General features: G+C 37.5%; 1 protein-coding gene across 13 annotated transcripts in view; it reads left to right on the forward strand.

Moving 5' to 3' along the window:
- The first annotated feature begins 578 nt into the window (after window positions 1–578).
- Window positions 579–24484, forward strand: part of caskin1 (CASK interacting protein 1) — a 111728-nt gene continuing 87822 nt past the window's right edge. For 3 of the 13 annotated variants that reach the window (XM_051886145.1, XM_051886150.1, XM_051886148.1), the window contains exon 1: window positions 649–1688. In XM_051886145.1, the coding sequence (XP_051742105.1) occupies window positions 1595–1688 (94 nt within the window). In that variant the 5' untranslated portion in view covers window positions 649–1594. Of the gene's footprint in view, window positions 1689–24484 lie in introns of all 13 variants that reach the window. The other 10 variants (XM_051886149.1, XM_051886159.1, XM_051886151.1 and 7 more) reach the window with 7 other exon arrangements.

The raw sequence follows: 24484 nt of genomic DNA on the forward strand, positions 1-24484 counted from the left end.
AAAAAAGCTGATGTGACGCCAGTTCCGTTTTTTTCTTAATTTGAATACGGAAGGAGGTCTGGTAGAAGCTAGATATTTTACTTCATAACTTGTTAAATATGGATATTTTTTTACACAAACGCATCGCATCGCTTCACTTCCGAAGGCCTTTATTAACACCCCGGGGTCGTGTGGAGCACATACTTATGATGGATGGATGAGGATGGATGCACTTTCTTCAGCTCATACTCATTGATCCCGTTCACTGCCATTATAAAGCTCGGATGCGTCAGGATTTTTATTAATATTTCAGCGATTTTGTTCATCAGAAAAAAGAAAGTCATATACGTCTAGGATGGCTTGAGGGTGAGTAAAGCTTGGGCTAATTTTCATTTGAAAGTGAACTAATCCTTTAATCCAATAGAGACTTACAGTAAAATCACTAATAGTTTTTCATTACTTACTAATAATCATTCCTTTATTAATTATTCCAGATTTACTATTTGCATATTAGCACCTGTTTATGAGAAACTAGTATCTATTGTTAGTAACATTTCTTATGTCACTTGTTATTTGTTTTATTTTTGGGACATGTAATGACTCGTCATCAATGGTTCAATTTTGTCAGCATTTGTAACTAGTGACAATTTAGCAATGTTTGTAAAATAGAATAGTTGCCACTATTGGCACTACTAGTAGCAAATGAAGTAGGGACTAATTCAATACATACTTGGATTATTTACTAATTACAAACAATTACTAGCAACATAAAAATAGATACTAGTTCGTTTTAAAGGAGTTAAATGGGTTTCCAGTGCACAGGTGAGTCCAGCTGTAATCCATCTTTGGCAGTTGGGCATTAAGGTAGGCTACAAAACAAGATCATAACAAAGTTCCCAGTGGCAGCTACAGCATGTCTTATGATACAGCAGTGCCTGAATGTAGACTCGTAGCATGTGGCTGTCAGCACTGGAATAGGGGGGTGTTCCTACACTTTGGGACCGCCCTCTGGATGAAGCGGAGCCATTTACCACAGCAATGTCAGCCCAATCCACGGCTGGGGAAATGCACATTGCGCGCTCCTTCTGTATTTCCATCGCAGCATAGAAGATAACGTTTCGAGTACTACGGAGCGATGGCACCGCCGACTGATGCGTCTTCAGCACAGCCTCACGGATCCCAGGAAAAAACGCTCGTGGGAATTTAAAGGAACATTGATTTTGCTGTATGCATCGCATAAACTCCGCTCACGCCACCAAAACGTGATTGAAGCTGATTTATCTGATGATGGTTTTCTAGAACAAACTGTTCATTTTTGGCCATCACAACGCAGACCGAAGACTCGATCCATCACCGATGCGTTAATCGCAAGTCAGTCGCAGTGTTGCTTATATTATTATCTTCTCGACATCGGAATAAGAACATCTGTGATTCATAGGAGCCAGCTGCACCAGCTCTATAGTATCCGAGCATCCTTCCGCCAGTGTGCATCCTCATCCTCATCATCATCATCGCGCCCTGCAGCTCCATCGCAAGAGGGAGGATCCGCAGAGGAGATCTCCGGGCAACACCACACACACATTCAGAGGATGCTTTGGATGTAAAATAAATAACGATGGGGAAAGATCAGGAATTACTTCAAGCGGTGAAGACTGAGGACCTGATGACGGTGCAGAAGCTCCTGCAGAGGCCCAAACCTGGGAAAGCAAGTAGGTCTTGCTTGATTTTTATTTATAAAAAAGCGTTTGCATTATTTCTTGCCATGTTGTCATAGCTGGTAGGCAAGAGAGATCGTAAGTTGTTGGATGTACTTTCTAATGAGAAGAAGAACATTTGCCCTACCTTTTAATTATGGCATCATGTTTACGATTTCACTCAAGCTGTTGTGTTTTGGGTGCTGATGTCCTCTTAAGCTTCCTAACTGGCTTTACCAGCAAGGTCAATAATAAGGGGGAACATCTTGGTTTTGTTGTAAATCAGCATGTTAATTCATTGCTGGGCTGAGCTGGTCTTTTTCAGAAGGATAGAGGGGTCCCAATGTTGAATATTGGGACTTTCAGATGATTATGAAGCACAACTGATCCTGAAGAGCATCACATCACGTTTTTATTTAAATCAATGATAAATGTTTAGTTTTTTAGAAAGCCCAACATATTCACTTGATTTGCAATGTGATTTTGATGTTTTCACCTTCGTAAAGGGGCGTTTCGGAGGTTGAATGCTGAAATAAGAGTTATATGAACATTATTGGGGTTGGTTTGTAAGTAAAATGTCGTTAAAGAGCTAAAAACTTCTAGACAAAGCTGTGTGGTAAACATGAAATATTTTTAGAATTGAGAAATGGGGGTGTGTGTGTGGGGGGGGTGGTATCATCCGCTTCATGTTGAGGAAAACACTCTCCCATTGAGAACTTGATTTGCTTGGCAGATTCACATTATCGTCTGAAAAGCAAGCGTGAACATTCATATGCCGAGTTGGACTGAGCTTCTCATCGATGTTCTGCTTTTAATAACACAAACTGAGGTGGCTGCACCTCAGGATACATCGAGCTGGTCTGCTTTCTTTCTATCTGCTCCACCACATCTGTGGCATTATCAACAGCATCTCACACAGCAGCTCGACTGAGATCTCTTTGTCTTATGTGCCTGTCTGCGCCGAGCATTTGTGGATTATAATAACCCCGGGGGCTCAAGGCAGAGAGCCACAGCCGTCATGACGCTCTTCTGAGCACCAGGCTGTGTCTCGGCACTCGTCTCCTTTCCCCCCTCTGCCTGTTCTCCAGTGTGGCAGCAGCACACTCCTGCTCAGCTAAACACTGCCCCCTGTAATGATGGGGTGAATGAGCACGAGGTGCATCCACATCTCACTGCACTTTCACAATAGGAGAGAGAGGAACGAGCTGCAAGTGAGCTTCATCACTTGGCTTCTTGCCACCGAAGCAACACATAGATGTATGCTGTCAACGATGACAGCTTTTTGATGCTGAATATGTGTGATCCTGCTCTGTGGGAAAAGCAAAATCGTATTATCATGTCTTTTATAGTTGGTTATTTCAGGTCATGGTTGATTATTGTAAGTCATTTGACTTATATTATGAAGACTATAGGGCAAGTTCAAACTGTGTTTATGTAAATCTGTGTTGAGTTCACATGTTCATGTAACGTAGTAGAGCTTTACAGACAAGTTAATTTTCTCACACAAACAATGAATCTGCTTCTTCAAACAGAGAGTGATATGCCTTTGTGAAAGTGTTGGTTAGCTTTTATGTAAAGCTCCACCTCTGTATTGGAAACACAAAGCTACCCAGAAGCCAATTAGTTCCAGTCACAGCAACTGCAGTCTCCTGCTTGACAGTGATTGGTTGGGCTGGAATCTCTCTGTGCTCTGTAATGAAGTTTTGGTCAATTGACTGAAATGCAGTACCTGCATTTGTTTTGTACAAAAATCCTATTATGATATAAAATCACAGCTTATTAGTTTAAGATACTATTATTGACTGTAGCTTTGAACAATCAAGTGGCTGACAGCAAGATCTTTTGGCTTTAAAAATTGGTATATACATTGGTGATTCCAACATTGTTCTGTGTTTGACAGAAGATGTCCATTCCCTCATGCATTTGTAAACATTTTTAGTATGAATTTAGAGTTTATTTCTGGCTACTATTAGTTAGTTGCTAGATGTACCTTTACATTATAGGACCGCATTTAATTTAATTTTAATTAAATGACCTCATAGCGTACAGGAGTAGAAAATGGGTCTGTTTAGACCTGGTCATTTCATGCGTTTTCTCTGACCAGATGGATAGCTATCCAATCATGAAAAGACCAGGTGTAAATGCCCATCTAAATGCTTTCGAGACAGATTTAAATCCAATCATTCAAAGTACTTCAGGAGGTGGTCTGAGACACATTTCAAATGAAACTGGACAAGAGTAAATGCATCTAGTTGTTGAAGTCACACATGTAAATTTTAGTCCTAAAATGGTAAAAAAAATAAACGTGTGACAGCAAGTTGCCAGCACCCAGTAGCCAAATATGACAGTGCCACAGGTGCATCCTGAAGCTCAACACACAGTCATCTGCATCAAAAGTAGTGAGACTAAATGATCCCACCAGTGCTAATGGCGCTTTCTCTCCCATTGCGGTCTTTGATCTTGAAATTGGCTGATAATAAATAAAATGTAGATCAGATCTGTTGCTTTCATCGACATGGACTCTATATGAATCTATATGAATTTGCATATAGATATTGCACATCCGAATGAAGATCGGATTTATAATCATTTTGCGGAGACACATTTGTGTGACTGGTGTAAATGGAGCAGTTTTAATAAATCAGATAGCTGATCATCAGTAAAAATGCTTGAAGAATCCATCCATCCATCCATTTACAAATCCCTAGCAGAATATGCAAAAATGTTAATCATTTTAACAAAATAAGGATCATGAAAATTGCATGTTATTTTTTTATTTAGTACTGTCCTGAATAAACTATTTCACATAAAAGATGTTTACATATAGTCCACAAGACAAAAAAAATAGCTGAATTTATAAAAAATGACCCAGTTCAAAAGTTTACATACCCTTGATTCTTAATACTGTGTGTGGTTACCTGGATGATCCATGACTGTTTTTTGTTTTTTTTTGTGATGGATGTTCATGAGTCCCTTGTTTGCTCTGAGCAGTTAAACTGAGCTCTGTTCTTCAGAAAAATCCTCCAGGTCCTGCAAATTCTTTGATTTTCCAGCATCTTTTGCATATTTGAACCTTTTTCAATAGTGACTGTATGATTCTGAGATCCATCTTTTCACACTGAGGACAACTGAGGGACTCAAACACAACTATTAAAAAAGGTGCAAACATTCACTGATGCTTCAGAAGAAAACACGATGCATTAAGAGCTGAGGATGAAAACTTTTTTAATTGGATGAACAGAATAAATTGTACTTTTTTTGTCTTCTGGGAAACATGTAAGTATCATGTAAGGGCAGTACTAAATGAAAATATATGATCTTTAAAAAAAAAAAGAAAAACTTGCACATCATCTTGTTCAAAAGTTTCAATGCTCTTAATGCATCATGTTTCCTTCTGGAGCATCCATGAATGTTTGAACCTTTTTTAATAGTTGTGTTTGAGTCCCTCAGTTGTCCTCAGTGTGAAAAGATGGATCTCAAAATCATATAGTCACTGTTGGAAATATGCAGAAGATGCTGTAAAATCAATGAATTTGCAGGACCTGGAGGATTTTTTTTGAAGAATATTGGGCAGTTTAACTGTTCAGAACAAACAAGAGACTCATGAACAACCATCACAAAACAAAAAAAAAACAGTCATGGATCATCCAGGTAACGACACAGTATTAAGAACCAAGGGTATGTAAACGTTTGAACTGGGCCATTTTTTATAAATTCAGCTATTTTTTTGTCTTGTGGACTTTATGTAAACATCTGTTTTGTGAAATAGTTTATTCAGGACAGTACTAAATAAAAAATAACATGCAATTTTCATGATCCTTCTAACATTTTTTTGCATATTCTGCAAGGGGCATGTAAACTTTTGAACTCAACTGTATCTTGTAAAATATTGGCAATATGGTGAAGTGAGTTCAGACAACATCATAAAACATCTCTCAAAAAGTGACAACGAAGCTGCTGGCCGAGCTCAAATTTGCACTCACTGCCAGTCAATATTAAGACAGTGGCTTGGAGCCCTGTAGCTAATCCAAGTAATCATTACTTCCACTGCTTAGTGTGATGATTGAATTACAGTGCAGATGGCTCAGTCGCAGAAGAGAGAGAAAGAAAGGAGGAAAGAGTGCTGGGAGGGAAAGCAAGAGAAGCAGAACTAAGACAGCGAAAAGACATCAGTTACTCTGACACAACGAAACTTTTACATCTCACTGGATGGTTGGCCACCTTCGGGGGTTTTCAGTGGTGAGCGTGACTCTAGTGCAGATGTCTCACACAGAAGTGTTCGTTTCTCAAAGGGGGTGAAGCTGCTTTTCTGTTCATTTATCTGCAATACTGAGGTCTGAATTCTGAGGTGTTAGTGTGTATATGAGCCCAGAGGGAGAGTGAATTGGAAAAAGTGTTTCCAGACGATTTCTGCACAGCATTTTTCCATATATTCAGCACATTCTCCACCTTTTCCACAAGCATTCACTGCAGAACTCTACAGAAAGAACATCTGGAATATATAGTATATCTCATCGCAGTAAATTGCTGATTAGTTTCATTAGCATGAAGCGAGTGGAACACTGCAGAGCGTGACTCAACATACTGATGAAGACATGACGGGATGGGTTATCTATTCTCCACCTCTACAACCTGTTCACATATCCCAGCAGCAATTAGAGCTGAGCTATTTTAGCAGTCGAAACATATGGGGTCCCTAAGGGAAAAAAACTCGTTGTAGGCCTCTCTCACTCTGCTTTCCTCTGCCGGCTTGATTCTGAAGGTTTGCAGTGAAATAAATCTGGTGAGAACATGAATGTAGGGGTGAAGTGCTAGATGGATGACTGACAGCTCACAGAAGTACTGATACTGTTGAGATTGGTAGGATGTGGTTGGAGGATTTTTTTTCACTGCATATTCTTAAGCTCAGAGCTGAACGGGTTAGTCAGGTGGTTGGAAATGGTCTGCAGCGGGTCTCCATGGACACATCCAACATCTGCGTGACCATCCAGGACAAGTAAAAATGAAATGTAGGTGCTTGACATGACATGCTTTATTAAATGTCCAAGTGTGGATATCCTAAAATATCTATCAAGATTGTTAATCAAATGTATTTAAACAGAGTTCAGTAAGTACTTACAAATGTCTCTAAAGCGTTGAACATCAAAGTACATATTTGTAGCCATCTTCCAGGATGTTTTCTCTTTTTACACTAAAATGAAATCAAATAATTCAACTAAATCCTAAGTCTTAAAAAGTTTAAAACAATAGAGTGAAATACAGAAGTAGTGGGGCAACTGGTTAAGTGTGAAGGTTTTGTATTTATTTGAGAACATTTTTTAAAATTAATTTTTCCTCTGTATAGTATAGTGTTGTGGAGATTATCAGAAACTAAACCATTTGGCATCATAATTTAAAATAACGGCAATGACACATTATAAAAATGTCCAAATTTGCTTAAATTCACCCTATATTATGAAGCCCATGTATAATGCTGAATATTAAGCTGTTAAGATATAAAAGACATTTGTCTAAGAAATGGGTTATTTATTTTGATACTATACTGAGCTGTGAAATAGACATTTATGTAGTTGCCTTTGAGTTGAAGCAGCATTTGATCAACAACAATAACAAAATAACAACCAAAACAAGAATAACATCACTGAAGGACACTAAAATATTAAGAGCAGTGGATTTATGCTAGATGAGTTTCTTATTCTATTATTATCTTATGTAAATAAAAATCATTTGGTGTGGTGATATTCAAAATATGCTTTTGAAAGTAAAACAGTTAGACTAATACAACTGGAAATGTGTAACGTTTCAAGGCTCAATTTCTTAACATTAGTTAAAATATTAGGTATCATAAACTAACAATGAACATTTTTTTTACTGCATTTATTAATATAGGTTAATGTTAACTTATACTGTTATTATTCATTTTTAATTAATGTTCATTCAAAATACATGTTAATTGATAAAACTTGAAATCTTAATGCATTGTAGAAATTAAACAAGATTAATTAAATGCTTTGAAAGTATTGTTCATTGTTATTTTGTGCATTAACTATTGTTAACTAATGTTAATATTATAGAATACATACAGTGCTCAGTGTAAACGAGTACACCCCCTTTGAAAAGTAACATTTTAAACAATATCTTAATGAACACAAAAACAATTTCCAAAATGCTGACAAGACTGTTTAACTTATAACGTGAAAGTAAGGTTAATAATATAACTTAGAGAACAAAATATTCAGTTTTACTCAAATTAGGGTGATGCAAAAATGAGTACACCCTACAACAAAAACTACTACATCTAGTACTTTGTATGGCTTCCATGATTTTTAATGACAGCTCCAAGTCTTGTAGGCATGGAAAGGTGTTCGATTGGGTTCAGATCAGGAGCCACTGAATCACTTTCACCCTGTTCTTCTTCAAAAATCCAATAGTGGCCTTAGATGTGTGTTTAGGATCATTGTCATGTTGGAAAAGTGCATGACGCCCAAGGGCACGGAGTGATGGTAGCACCTTCTCTTTCAGTTTAGAGCAGTACATCTGTGAATTCATGATGCCATCAATGAAATGCAGCTCCCCGACACCAGCAGCACTCATGCAGCCCCACATAAGGACACTGCCACCACCATGTTTCACTGTAGGCACCATGCATTTTTCTTTGTATTCCTCACCTTTGCGACACCATACAGTTTTGAAGCCATCAGTTCCAAAAACATTTATCTTGGTCTCATCACTCCAGAGTATAGAGTCCCAGTAGTCTTCATCTTTGTCAGCATGGGCCCTGGCAAACTCTAGGTGGGCTTTTTTGTGCCTGGGCTTCAGAAGAGGCTTCTTTCGTGGACGGCACCCATGCATGCCATTCCTCTGCAGTGTACGCCGTATTGTGTCACGGGAAATAGTCACCCCAGTTTGGCTTTCTACTTCTTTAGATAACTGCAGTGAACTTGCATGCCGATTTTCTTCAACCCTTCTCATCAGAAGACGCTCCTGTCGAGGTGTTAACTTCCGTGGACGACCTGGACGTCTCTGTAAGATGGTTGCAGTTCCATCTTTTTTACATTTTTGTACCACTTTTGCTACAGTATTCTGACTGATAAGTAAAGCTTTGCTGATCTTCTTGTAGCCTTCACCTTTCTGGTATAAAGAAATTATTTTCTTTCTCAGGTCTTGTGATTTCTCTTCCATGTGGTGCCATTGCTGACAGCGTGAAATGGGAAGGGGTTTTAACACCCTTTTATTGTCAACTGTCTGCTGGACACCTGTGTAATGAATAATTAGACTCACCTGTGGTTGAATTCTTGTTAAATTAGATATTTGTAGTCTAAAATTTAGCTTTGCTCCAAAGACTTGGGGTGTACTCATTTTTGCATCACCCTAATTTGAGTAAAACTGAAAATTTTGTTCTCTAAGTTATATTATTAACCTTACTTTCATGTTAAGTTAAACAGATGTTATATAAAACTTAGTCTTATCAACATTTTGGAAATTGTTTTTGTGTTCATTGAGATACTGTTTAAAATGTTACTTTTCAAAGGGGGTGTACTCATTTACGCTGAGCACTGTATAGTATATCATTTTTATTGTAAAGTACATGACCATTTCATATTTTTGCAAAAGCAGAGATAATATACAAAACAAATGAGGTATCAGTTATCAGTAGTATGTGTAATACAACAATAGCCGACTTAGAAAATGTCAACCACTCATTGTCCTGTTTTTGCCTGGGTCCCTGGAGCATTTACAACACATGACCTTAATCTGGGGACCTGACCCACATAATCCTGAAGGTAGAGGGGGCGGCAGCATTCTTAAGCACATTAACTGTTGCTGATTCCTCCCAGCGTGCTCCTGAACTACTCTGGCATGTATAAATGTGCTTATCACTATCACTTTGATCAGACTCCACAGTATAGTACACATTAAATCTGTTTATGTTTCCTTATAATAGCCTTAAGTGCATAATTGCCATTTTGATGAAAAACCTGTAGTTTTCATACATGAAAATCAGCAAATTGTCAGTCTGAGAGGTTGCAAAATGCTTTCGTACAGTTCGAAAAGTCTATAAAACCTTGTGCTATTGTGAACATCAATGAGAGGTGTGAAGAGAAACAGAGGATGCTGTTATGTAACCTCACACAATGGAGTCGTGGGTACAGTGGAGGTGGGTGGACAGAGAGAGAGGCTGGAAAAAGTGGACTGTGTGTTTTGTCATTTCTTATACGGTGCAGTGCTAAAGAACATTGCCTGAAAACTAACAATATATCTTAATGTTGAAAAATAAAATAAATACAACTTTTAATGTACTGCAACACACATTCATATTGAAATGGTGTATTTTTGTAATCTGTATCAATACTAGATCTGTATTCTATACTATTTCATCAAAGGTTACTCTTTATATAAAGAGTAATTCAATCAATTTCTAATATTATAAAGTAAGTACCTCCTTACTTTTTTTCTTACATATATTCCATGCCATCACCAGAGATTTTCACATTTTTGCTGAACCTTTGGAAAGTGCACATGGACACACACATACATTATTATTAGTATGACTTTCTAACGACAGCCACTGGAGAAGTCATTAATCATAATCCTCACTGCAAATAAACAGATTTAATGAGTGACTCACTAAGAGTGACTCAGTAAACCCAATGTTACTGAAAATAAACTTGAGAGATATTGAGAATCTTCACATCCAGATGTTGGACTGGGGTGAGCTGACCGACAGGCAGCTGTGTGTTGAATTGTGGCTGTTGGCTGAGAAATAGTGCAGATGTTTCTGTCTAGAGCCCATATTTGCTGGGCTACAGCAGACGAACAGATCACATATCCAGCAAACCTGAATCCATCTGATCCTTAAAGACTCAGGCATGATTAAAGTTCCCGTCTGGACTGTGAATGAGGAGATCTGGGTGGATATGTGCTCAAAGGAGTCTAGCAGCCATTACAATTGGGGAGGAAATTTGCACAATATGGTATCATATCATTTATCGAATTATATATACAGTAGATATAGATGCATATTTTATTTAGCAAGGATGCATAAAACAGATCAAAATTAAAGACTTTAACATTGTTCTATTTCAAATAAATGCTGTTCTGTCATGACAACTCTCGGTATATTGGTATGATAATTGATAATAGATATGACAATGTTAATGTATTTAGTCTTGGTGGAATAGATCTGCTACACTGCTGCTGCAGAGCAAGTACAGAGCCTTGCTACTGCCAGTACATTCACAGACATTGCTGTGAACATGTAAGACATATGTAACATACATGAATTAACCCCCCTAGCAGATCTATACAGATAGAGCTGGGGAAGGAGGAGGGTTCTGAAAGCACACTGCAGACTGCTAACAGCAAACATGCCAAATATTTGAATGTTTGAGCAGCGAGCTCATTGGCTGCTGATGCAACAGCAACCAATCAGCTGTGCTGTGTAGATAATGATGAGATTGCTACCAAATTAGTTAAAGACCCATCAGCCTGCATCGTCAGAGTTTCAAGACAGAACTAGATAATTGTTTAAAACTCAATGAGTCCGTATAAAGCATCCCAGTTTCCACAAAATATTAAGCAGCACAACTGATTTCAACATCGATAACAAAAAAGAAATGTTTCTTTGAGCATCAAATCATCATATTAGAATGATTTCTGAAGGATCATGTGACACTGAAGACTGCAGTAATGATGCTGAAATTTCAGCTTTGCATCACAGAAATAAATTACATTTTAAAATATTTAAATAGAAAATATTTATTTTAAATTGTAATATTTCACAATTTTACTGTTTTATCAAAGAAATGCAGCCTTGGTGAGCATAAGAGACTTCTTTCAAAAACATTAAAAAAACCTTCGCAGCATAATGTTGTGATGCCTACATTCGAAAATTTAAAAAAAGGGGGAAAGATGGGGTTTTGCCATTTTGCATTGTAGGAGAAGCACCAAAATAAGTTATGCTGCAGGTTCTGAACAGGTGGGCTGTTCAGGGAACATAATATTCTTCTGACAGAACTTCAGACTGTCAAAATAGTCTCCCACACATTCTCCAAGAGTGTCGTCTCTGCTTTCCTAGCTCCCAACTGTAGGATTGTTTCATTTGTCTGATTTTTCTCTTAAATAAACCTCTTGCTGCTCATCAGATCACACTTTCCCAGAGGGGGCGAGTGGAGCCAGGCATTTGTCACAGCCACGGACCCAGTCTGTTGAGGAAATGGACGTTTTCTTCCCCTTGTGACATTAATCTTCCTCCCAGTGTAGCTCCAAGTTATTTCAATCCAATCTAGTCTGTGAATTAGTTCTCTCCACTCAGGCCCACTTTTAATAAATCATAACTCGCACTCTGTGTTTAATCAGTCACGCGCATGGCAAAGATTTCACCTTTTTGAACTGTTTTTTTGCCTGTTCTCTTTTAATGATAATGAATTTTCTAATGCATTCCTTATGATGTCATGTATTACATCCCTATCAAGCAGAGGGGATAAAAACACATCTTCCCAAGCTTTTCCATTTGATGAGCTTTTCTATTTTTTTTTCATTTGACCTTTTTTGTCTTATCTCACCATGCACAGACCATCGAAAAAGCTTGCCTGTAATTATGGATCTAACTGAACTTTATGATAAAAAGTTTTGGAATGCCCTTTAAAGGATTAGTTCGCCCAAAAATGAAAATTCTGTCATTAATTACTCACCCTCATGTCGTTCCACACCCGTAAGACCTTCGTTCATCTTCAGAACACAAATTAAGATATTTTTGATGAAATCCGATGGCTCAGTGAGGCCTCCATTGATGATAATTAACACTTTCAGATGCCCAGAAAGCTACTAAAGACATATTTAAAACAGTTTATGTGACTACAGTGGTTCAACCTTAATGTTATAAAGCGACGAGAATACTTTTTGTGCACCAAAAAAACAAAATAACAACTTTTCAGCAATGTCTAGTGATGGGCGATTTCAAAACACTGCTTCATGAAGCTTCAAAGCTTTACGAATCTTTTGTTTCGAATCAGTGGTCTGGATCGCTTATCAAACTGCCAAAGTCATGTGAACTATTGAAATTGCGAAACACTTATGAAGTAACGAAGCCTCATTTACTGAAATCATGTGACTTTGGCGCTCCAGACCACTGATTCGAAACAAGATTCGTAAAGCTTCGAAGAAGTGTTTTCAAATCACCCATCACTAGATATTGAAAAGTTGTTATTTTGTTGCTGTTTTTTTGGCGCACAAAAATTATTCTCGTCACTTCATAACATTAAGGTTGAACCACTGTAGTCACATGAACTGTTTTTCATGTCTTTAGTAGCTTTCTGGGCATCTGAAAGTGTTAATTATCTTGCTGGCAATGCAGGCCTCACTGAGCCATTGGATTTTATCAAAAATATCTTAATTTGTGTTTTGAAGATGAACGAAGGTCTTACGAGTGTGGAATGACGTCTTATGTTGTGCCGATACTCATTTGTATAAAGTTCACTGTTGCTTATGTCACAAAAAATGTCATTCAGACACTTTGTCTTTGCAAATCACTGTTAGTGTGAAATTCCCTTTAAGACATAATCTCCTGTCAGGTTGATTCTTAAGAGTGCTTTAAAAGAATCTGCAGTAAGAATTAGCTCCATCGGCTCCCTTCAGTACTGACACTGATGAAATGCACTGATTATCTTCTGCTAGTCATAAAACAGTGATTTGTGTTTCTGTGGAATCATTGTAGATTTTTCCGGAGTTTTACCCATTATGATTGTGTCCATACATGGTCATAATACATCTTGTTTTGTAAGAATGCATGTTTCCATACTGTATATGGCTACGTTGTGGCTTGGCTTTGCCAAACCAACATGGTACAATTACTCGTGGAAAACTGAATGACTTATAAGATTTCAGTTTCCTCCACACTTAAGGCCTGTTGATTAATACTGGTACTGTAACTACAATGGTAACTATATTAATATCCACACCATTGAGGGATAATGCTCTGTTTATTATAAGCGCACGCTGCAGTTTGTCGTCTGCCACTTGAAATGCTTCATTAAAGTAGATTGGCTTCTGATTGGCTGTCTGTGTTTTATCATTCGTCAGCTGGAAAAATGTTTTGAAAGTGATTCCAACGATATCGTTCATCTGTGTCATTACTGTTATACCTGCGGTGCGGTGCTAACAACCACCAAAATAGAAAAAGTTTGAAAAAATTTGATCTAGGTTGGAAACTATACTAACATTTAGTTTGAAAGCTCCGCTATTTAACCACAGTGTCATGTTCACCTTTGCATCATTTACAGTCAGAGATGTCCATTGAGAAAAGAGTTTATCTTGTATTTGGATTTCTAAGTACTGTACTAAGGATTATAATCTACAACCGGTTATTATAGAGAATTAATTTCATGCCCATTGACACAGAGACTCTGATATCTCACCTCTCATCAGGTTCTGCAGGTTGAGGATGTTTCCCAGCAATCATAGGAGGACTAGCCCACTGGTGGACTGTTCGCTGTCCTAATGAGATCGGCTCAAAGATCAGGCTGATTCTCCTGTGTGTGCGCTAATGGTGCCCAACAGGGCAGCAGAGAGCAGGCAGATGGTGCCAGGGTTTACAGGTGCCACACTGTGAGAGTGGACCTGGCAGAGATTAGGGACAGAGAGCGCTCATGTTGGGACACCCAGGATGAAGATAAAAGTTGCCCATTGCTCATGTTGCTGTCTGCTATGGAGATTCTCATATATTTTTGTCTCGTTCAGCTCTGTGGCAGTGATAAAGTTTGATGCATACTGCATTGAGCTGAGCATACATTCCTCCAGACTGTGGCGTCAGTCAGGAGTAGCTCTGGATAACAGATGCCTTGTCCTGGGGATCTGTCAGACCCATCCATGCTTTTCTTATCGGTTGCTATCTCTCTCTCTCTCTCAAACAGATGCCTTCGTCGTGCAGTGGGTAGAGAAGACCCTCCAGCACCAAAGTATACTTGACATTTTTTGTTGAATCGGTAATTTTCCTAGCTTTCAACAAAGTCTCATATTTAAAGTCAGCATGAAATGGAAGTTGAGATCGCTTTTCTTCCCTATTGTGATGTATATCTGAGTGAAATGGCTTCTGAAATGAGAAAAATGTGTCAATGTCAATAAGAATTGTCAAGTCTGATTTTGTGGTGACTTTAAAGGAATAGTTCATAGTCAAAAATAAATATTTCTCTCATTATTAACTTCCCCTCATGTCATTTCAAACCTGTATGATCTTCTGTAATCTTCAGTTTCAATAGGCTGTTAAATGGTGGGCTTTTGCAATGTTAAACTCGAGGCCCCTATTTCTGAATGAATCGTTCTGACCAGTTTTGTGAATTGATTTATTGAAAAGATCAGGCTCAAAAAAATATTTCAATGTTACATTCTGGCAAACTTTGCAAAGTCATATATATACATGAGTGTTTCCCATGGATGTGTTTGAGTGACTGTCTAAAGGCCCGATATACTTATGGCCAAGTTCTTTTTCGTCCTTCAGAAGTTCGAAATACGTGAGCAGCGATATCCTGTTAGCAAACATCCCAATGTCGCCCACACTGCTGTTCAAGTTTTCGTTCATGGACGTCTGACCTTGACAGACTGAACAGAAGAAATGAACCAAAGAAGATTTCCACGTCAAAGAAGAGCCTCAGTGTACACCTACCTAGTATGTTATCATCACGGAACAATAGTACGAAGGTGCTTACCAGTCAGAGCAAACTTTTCCAGAAGTTTGCTTAAACAAGCTGTTTCGAACTCCCAATGAACTTAGTTTTGGCCTGATTTTGTTCAAAATAATGTCACATCGCTTTAATTATATCGGGGCCTTTACAACAGTAGCTTGTTCACGAATTGGACCTACTACTTATGAATGCGGCAAGAAGAGCTACAACTGAATAATAATTTAAATTTTGGCCTGTTTCTCAAAAAACTGTATTTTGGCTTCAAAAGACTTGAAATATAATGCATGAGTTATATGGAAACTTTTGATTCTTTCACCTTTTGTGTCCTGCAGAAGAAAGAAATTATTCAGGTTTGAAACAACATGAGGGTGAGTAAATGCTGACAGAATTACTTATTTTTGGTGAACTATGGACTTAATACCATAAATCACATAAGGAGGAGTCAGTTCTACTCTTCTGGGAAATAGCAAGCTACAGTAGTGTTTGAGAGTAGATAGACTCCCAAACATATCCTCAAACATATCTCAATATGACCTTTGCAAGAAAAGTTTGCCAGAATGTAACAGTGAGCCGACTGCTGGCATTATCCTTATTAACAATGTTTGACAGCTAACATTTGAAATACTATATTCCCACACTCATTTATACTGTGGTGTGTCTTTTGACTCTATTTATCTCATTGTGTGTCTGCTCACCCCACCCTCAGACCTATATCCATGGAGATGACTTACAAAAATGGGTTATTGTGGCAACTTGCATTTCCAGTTTCAGCTATAGTGTAAGTCTCATTGTCAGTGCCTTGTTTGGACAGATGAGAAGCCACACTGATAGCTCTGCATGAATATATGATTAGGAAAGTACTGCAATCTCCTTACCAACATCAGACTATCAGCGTGTGCAATCTTAGAGCGCAGCTCCAGCTGCTAGCTAAAGTGCAGTGTTAAGCTTAAGTGGAGGCACTTCAGGAGTTTGACAAGGTCTATGAGCTGGAACACACTGCAGAAGATGGGAGCTGTGCTGCAGAGAGTCCACTGGAGTCCACCGGAAGATAAGGGAATACTATCCTTTAACAAGCCTTTAACTCTTTTCTGGCCATTATTCACAACACAAGATGCAACTTAAAGGATTAGTTCACTTTCATATAAAATTTTCCTGATAATTTACTCACCCCCATGTCATCCAAGATGTTCATGTCTTTCTTTCTTCAGTCGAAAAGAAATGAAGGTTTTTGATTAACACACGGGTCGCATTCAGCTATTTATTTATTTATTTTTTTGGTAGTTGTGTTTTATTTTATTTTATTGTATTGTATTTTATTTATTATTTTGTGGCCCCGCTTGGCTCAGTAGAAAATCATAAATGGGTCAATAGATAATAGAAACAAATTAAAGTAGTTGAAAAGTTCATTTTTGTATCATTATTTTTATTTTAGTAAATGGAAAACTTAATATTTATTTATGTTTTTATTAATTGATTATTGTGTATTCAAATTGTAATTTTGAATACATTTTGTCACGTGTCGATAATGCTTAAAGGGTTAGTTCACCCAAAAATGTCATTTCTGTCATTAATTACTCACCCTCATGTCATTCCACACCCATAAGACCTTCGTTCATCTTCAGAACACAAATGAAGGTATTTTTGATGAAATCTGATGGCTTAGGGAGGCCTCCATTGACAGCAAGATAATTAACACTTTCAGATGCCCACAAAGCTACTAAAGACATATTTAAAACAGTTCATGTGAGTACAGTGGTTCACCCTTAATATTATAAAGTGACGAGAATACTTTTTGTGCGCCAAAAAAACAAAATAATGACTTTTCAACAATATCTACTGATGGGCGATTTCAAAACACTGCTTCATGAAGCTTCGAAGCTTTACGAATCTTTTGTTTTGAATCAATGATTCGGATCGCGTATCAAACTGCAAAAGTCATGTGAACTATTGGAATTTCGAAACACTTATGATGTAACGAAGACTCGTTTACTGAAATCTTGTGACTTTGGCGCTCGGAACCACTGATTCGAAACAAAAGATTTGTAAAGCTTCGAAGCTTCATGAAGCAGTGTTTTGAAATCACCCATCACTAGATATTGTTGAATAAAGTTGTTTTTTTTTTTTGTTTTTTTTTTTTTGGCTCACAAAAAGTATTCTCGTCACTTCATAACATTAATGTTGAACCACTGTAGTCACATGAACTGTTTTAAAGATGTCTTTAGTAGCTTTTTTGGGCATTGAAAGTGTTAATTATCTTGCTGTCAATGCAGGCCTCACTGAGCCATCGGATTTTATCAAAAATATCTTAATTTGTGTTCTGAAGATGAACGAAGGTCTTACGGGTGTGGAACGACATGAGGGTGAGTAATAAATTACATAATTTTTGGGTGAACTAACCCTTTAATTCCTTTAATTAATTTTTCCAATTAATTTATTAATTTCTGTGTTTGTTTTTTTTTTATTTATTTATTTTTATTAAATGTCACAATTGGGCCTCCATACTTGTGTCCAGAGTAAATATGACTGTAGGTTGTTTGTGATGATTGACAGATTATAACCACAATAGTTTGCTTGACATGTAAAACACTAGATTTCTAATGGTTGATGTCCTGAGGACAAGATGTGCTCCATAGTCCTTCCAGCCAACGATTAATCAGCTGGGATTGAGTGTCTGCTGATGCAGCGTTATAACACTTCATTACATGGATGAGTGGTCTTAATCTATCCTGCCAGTCCTTAAACCACAGAGTCCTCATTATTGCTACTCCACAGGCTCAGCCTCCTCTCTCAGTATCCATCCTGCAAGACCACCGCCTTAATCTCAGGCCAATATGCCATTTCCTCCAATACAAATGTTGGCCCAATTCCATATTCACTGGCTAACTGTGCTTTTGGGAAATGGAAGCGGGCTTGAGTAGTCCTGACCCCCTATCCTGTGCAGCACAATGCAAGAAGCCCTATCATAGACAGGAAGGAGTTTGGTTCCTGGCACAGGGAAAAAGCTCTTTGTGTTCCCAGACCAAGCGAGGAAAGGAGCTCGAATCTCCCTGCTGGAGGAGATTAGGCCCTGGAAGAGTTTCAAGAGCAGGGCGGTTTTAGTGGCACTGTCGTTCTGGGAGTCGTTTTCATCGTATATCCATGTGTTGTGTGTAGCATTTCATCCTGTAATTCCCTCATGTTGGATTTAATTACTCCTTCTGTGACAGAAAATGAGTTTAAATGGATAGTTCACCCAAAAATCTCTCATTATTTAGTCTTTACTGACACCCAAACTTTAGAACAGTAGTGACAAAAGACAAAAATATTTGAAGAGTGGTTTGATTTCATCTATGATAATGGAGAAGAAACATTAACAAGAAAAAAATTAACAAGAATTGTTTATTAAAAAACAAAAAAATCTGTTACAGTTTGACATTATGTTGCACCTTATATTTAACTATTTATTTTTTGTGGAATAAAATTATATGTAATTTCAGTCCAAATAAAATGAACTAAAATGAATGAACATGACATGGCAAAATATTGCCTAAATTTATTGGGTCAAAAGGCAAAAACTGTGACAAAAAAAAAAAAGTTTTGACACTCATCCAAGTGGTTTCATCTGTTATGAAGTGATGGTGGAGATTCCCTGGCACTGAACCGCATAACACATCACAACGTCATAACACTCATGAATCGCTGCAGGAGTCGCCTCCAGATGGTGTGAATCACAATCACTGTGTGAAATGGGGCAAATTTGCAGGGGTAAAGATGAAAGGACGAAATTATTAGTAGCTGACAAGTGGTCCCGCAGGCCCACCCTGGCTCAGAGATGATTTCATCTTTACCCTGGCAGTCGGCAGCGTTTGTAGACTTAAGATTTGTAGGTTTAGCCCATAGCATGTGAGTATAAAGCAGCTACATTTGGGACCCTCAAATCAAAAAAGAGATGTCTAATCTCAAAAAGTGAACAGTTGGCATCACAGAGAGAAAAGGCCTCTGCTTTCTTTTTGGCACTGAAATGGTTGACAGTGTCCTGTCCTTAGATTTGTGCCCCCTCAGAGGAACGTTTCCAACACAATTCCCATTAAGTGGATGCTTTCATTACGACAATAACTTGGATAAGTTTTCCATGTCTATATATCTTGTCAACTAATGGAATTTATGATTGCTGATGGATGGCTTCTGCTCGGGGTGACCTGTGGTGCTGGCTCCTCGCTGACATTTGTCGAGCGCTCTGTAATGGAAACTGAGTGTCAGTATTTTGAAATAATTCTGACGGATTGCACATAACAAGCCAAATCCTGCTAACATGCATTTCAGGGAAGCACAACAAATAGCGCTAGATGCAAAAAGAAGCCTGCAAGCCATTCAGAATGCTCTTAAAGAGATGAATACTATGTTACTATGTTCTAATCTGTTCTAATATGACAGGAAGTTCCTATTAACCACCACAAGTATTTAAAGGGTTAGTTCACCGAAAAATGAAAATTCAGTCATTAATTACTCACCCTCATGTCATTCCACACCCGTAAGACCTTCGTTCATTTTCGGAACACAAATTAAGATATTTTTGATTAAACCCAAGAGGTTTTTTATCTCCAATAGAAAGCGACGAAATTACCAACTCTGTTCGTAAACACTCTTTTGTTTTGTTTTTGCACACAAAAAGTATTCTCGTTGTTTCATAACATTAAGGTTGATCCACTGTAGTCACCTTAACTATTTTAACTAGGGCTGCACGATATTGGAAAAAACTGACATTGTGATATTTTGTTTTTCTGCGATATATATTGCGATATGAAAAAAAATCACCAGATGACTTGGCTCTATTTGGAAAGAATTTATCATTCTAGGATGATTTGGGGTGATTTTGTAGGTGAGTGAACATGCATAGAAAATAATGAACAAATTACAAGCATAGATAAATATAACAGAACAAAGATACAAATGAAATAAATAGTGCTTTATATTTTTCAGGTAAGAGTATTCAGTACAGTATTCAGGTACAGAAATTCAAATCAAATCAAATGTAAAATAACACTGCATAGTCTCACTGTATAAATTAAACATAATCTGTGTTAAATCTACAAAAGTGATTTTTGTTGTTTGATTAACATTCATGACATAGAAAGCAGCAGGAACATTAGGCTGCTGTCACTTTAAGACCGAATGCGCGGAGCGGATCCAAAATACTGTTACACATCCAGTTATCTTTCTCAATTGTTTCGTTCATCTAAGCCATAATAAATTGTGTTTACAAAGATGGTTGATTTTTACATGCATTTTGACCATTTTTTTTGCATGTATGTGTCTGTTCAGGCACAAATAGACGGGAAGAGAACGGCATTCGGCGTCCACGTGCATCTGTGCGGCTCTGTGTGTGTGTGTGCGCACACATAAAATGGCCAAACGTTTAGAATTGAGTTCTCTTTCGCGTCTTCGTGCGCTCAAATGCTTTAAAATCCCTTGAATGTTTAAACTGACAGGACCTAAAACACGTTCAAATGATAAACTTTCATCGTATGATGGTCAAACTTTGCAATTAATCTGAGAATCACATGCGTTTTGAACCGTGGTGTCTGGTCCGTACGGATTAACGATCCCTATACTAGACATCACACATCCTGCGATGTGGCTATCGCGGATGCGCACATCGTGATTTTGATGCTAAAACGAAATATCAAGCAGCCCTAATTTTAACGATGTCTTTAGTACTTTTCTGGTCCTTGAATGTGGTAATTTCATTTCTTTCTATGGGAGATAAAAAAGCTCTTAGATTTCCTCAAAAATATCTTAATTTGTGTTCTGAAGATGATCGAAGGTCTTACGGGTGTGGAACGACATGAGGGTGAGTAATTAATGACAGAAATTTTATTTTTGGGTAAACTAACCCTTTAAAGACATAATGTCTTTAGTAATTATGCTCTCTGCTTTTTGCAAAGTGTCTTGATAGAAACTGATCAATGAGATTTAATGTCTGTCTGAAAAAGTCAGTCATTGTTATTCAGAAAATGCTATTGCTTATTCAGGACACGCAGTGTTTAAAAAAGCATGGTTCATTATCTCTAGAACTTGACAATAAATTATAAGGTTAGATAAATCTTATGCTCAAAAACAGCACTTGTTCACTTGCATGTGCACACGCACACACATAGGCCTCAGTAATTTGAAGTTGTGATTTTAATTAGGAGAGCATTAATGATACAGAGAGGCTGTAATTTGCTGGTGGGTAATAGATCTATGAAATAAGTACTACAGCCTCATTTGACCCAGCATTCATTATAGTTGTAGTGTGAACTGTGGAAAGAAAAGCAAAGCAGTTTGAGTATTTTTATACTAAGTCCCATGTAGAGCCTTACAATGAGATGTGCCCACACACAATCAAAAATTTTATGATAATTTGGCAATGGAAACAGATTCAGGGCTACAAAGCTGTTAATAGAGCTTTCTCAGTGTGCAGGACATATCAAGGCTGCTCCTTCGTAATTCATGGAGGTGACCATGATGGGACATGCACATCCAATGACACCCCACCCCCACCGGCAAATCTCTCTGTTGTTCACTCTCAGTCTGTTTTCACCTTTCTGTCTGTCTGTTTTTGTGCTATCATATCATCTCCTTTATTGCTGTGTTTGAATTCTTATACTTTCATAGTATTCAGTGCAGAACTTGCTTGACCATTATCAAAGTATCTTATATGTGTGTATTATGAATACATTCCCAAACATACTAGCTGCCATGTTAGCATTGCTCTTTGACACTTATATTCTTTGACATATGATATACTAACAACAGTTGTTAAAAACATTTACTTGTGTTGCCGAACTAGTACAATTTAACCACAACTTTTTTTTTAAAATTAATTCAAATTTATTCTCATCTCCCTTGGCATTATGGGATAGTAAACTAGTAAACTGTCTTGTGGTTCCATACTCCAAACATCAGAGTATGCAGTAGTAGGTCATCTGTGTGTTGTTCGCCTACTGTTTCATGAATATTGAGTAATTGGGCAGTTTACTAAATCAGTACTGATTTTACTGCTCCGGGTGTGTGTTCATGGTGTGTGTGTGTGTGTTCAATACTCACTGCTGTGTGTGTGCAGTTGGATGGGTGAAATGCAGAGCACAAATTCAGAGTATGGGACACCATACTTGGCTTCACGTCACGTCACTACACTACATATTCACTACTTTTGTAAGAGGGAAGTACACGTACATTAAACCATTCCACCGAGTATTTGTGTGTATTTATATGTAAAGTGTGGTTCACGTACATTTAATTGCGGTTTTATACACACTGAAATGTACAATATTGACAGCACTAAAAAGTAAATTATTTATGTATGAACTACTTTTAGACATTATCAATATTAAAATCGTGGCATTAATATTTTGATTCTATTGTATTCAGTTGTCATATCAATGACATTATGTTTTCAGTCGCACTTATTAAACGCAGTTTACTCATCTACTTTATATGAAATGATAATATTTCGCTCTGTTCTGTGACTTCTGCTGCAAACTCGTTTTGAAAGATTACTTTGTGGGTAGGCTTAGAAGCAAGATAATATCTAAAGAAAATATCTTTATGATATAAAATATTCGTAAATATTGTACGTTTTTTTTTTTTTTTGCTGTAAATGCGTAATAAATATGTTTAAATGTTGTCAATAGGTCCATATTGTACGTTTCAACAACTATTGAAACATACAGAAATGTACGTTTTGTACCTGAAAATGTTCCATACTGATACCTACGTATTAACAATGAGATCAAACTGACCGTTCAAAATGTTTTATTTATTTTTTATTGTTTTTGAAAGAAGTCTCTTTTGCTCACCAAGGCTGAATTTATTTGATCCAAAAAACTTAAAAATTGTGAAATATTATTACAACTTAAAATAACTGTTTCCTATTTAATTTATTTTAAAATGTATTTTATTCCTGTGATGCAAAACTGAATTGTCAGCATCATTACTCCAGTCTTTAGTGTCACATGATCCTTCAGAAATCATACTAATATGATGATTTGCTGCTCAAGAAACATTTCTTACTATTATCAATGTTGAAAACAGTTGTGCTGCTTCATATTTTTGTGGAAACCGTAATACATTTTTAATATATACATTTTTTATATCATTATAAATGTCTTTATTCTGACTTTTGATCAATTTAATGCATCCTTGCTGGATAACAGTATTAATTAAAAACAAAATCTTGCTCCAAACATTTAAATGGTAGTGTACGTGACTCATGGCAGAAATAGTAAAAGTAGTATGCTATTCTTAATTCAGCCAATCTTTATACAGTATTTATAGCAGTAGTCAGCCTCAAGGCTCTTAATGCGACTTCCTGTACTGCCATCAGTTCTCTGTGACATTCCTGGACGGGAATCCTAAACCATTAAATCCATTGCTTTAACTTTCCTCTTGATCTGCATTCCTTACTTAAGTGTATTTACTCCAAAACCATTTGTTTGCCAACTTTTGAACATATGGCCACAATTACATGTAGGGAAGCATGTTTTCAAAATGGCAGTTTCATGATCTGAAGGCAGTGTAGACTCAGAATGGAAGAGAGGGCTCCTGCGGCTGTGTTGTTTTTATCTTCAGCTCTGTGTTATGTTGTGTGGTAAGTTGTCATTTGTAATTGCAGTGAATAGATACTAAGTCTGGAGGCTGTTTACTAACTGAGATGTGCACTCGCACTGATCAGCCTGCTTCGGCCTTGCCCCGGCTGTTTTTGTGTGCTGGTGAGAACTGGCAGACCGTTTCATGTGAAGAGTCTTGTTTACTTTGCCCACCATCCCATGCTTGTTTGTGTCCATCATTCTTCACCCCACCTTATTTGTCTTGTCGCTATGGTGATAATTGTGAGTGAGATTGGTGAATGGTGGTTTGTTTAGAATGGATGTTTAAGTAGTCTGGCTTGTGGGGGACGGTATGATTTTAAGGCACACTTAACACTAAACACCAAATTCCCCAAGCTAGAGAGATAAAGAGGCATGAGGAAACACTTTAGTCTGATTTGGAGTGACCAGGACACACAGGAGGTGCAGGGTGTCCCTGTGAATTTTTCATGTGCCCAGCACCCACCTATGTCTGAAATGATTGGAACAACAGTAGTTCTGAAAGATATTTCATGAAAATGTT

The sequence above is a fragment of the Ctenopharyngodon idella genome, chromosome 3, assembly GCF_019924925.1.
Source record: "Ctenopharyngodon idella isolate HZGC_01 chromosome 3, HZGC01, whole genome shotgun sequence".
NCBI classification, from domain to species: Eukaryota; Metazoa; Chordata; class Actinopteri; order Cypriniformes; family Xenocyprididae; genus Ctenopharyngodon; species Ctenopharyngodon idella.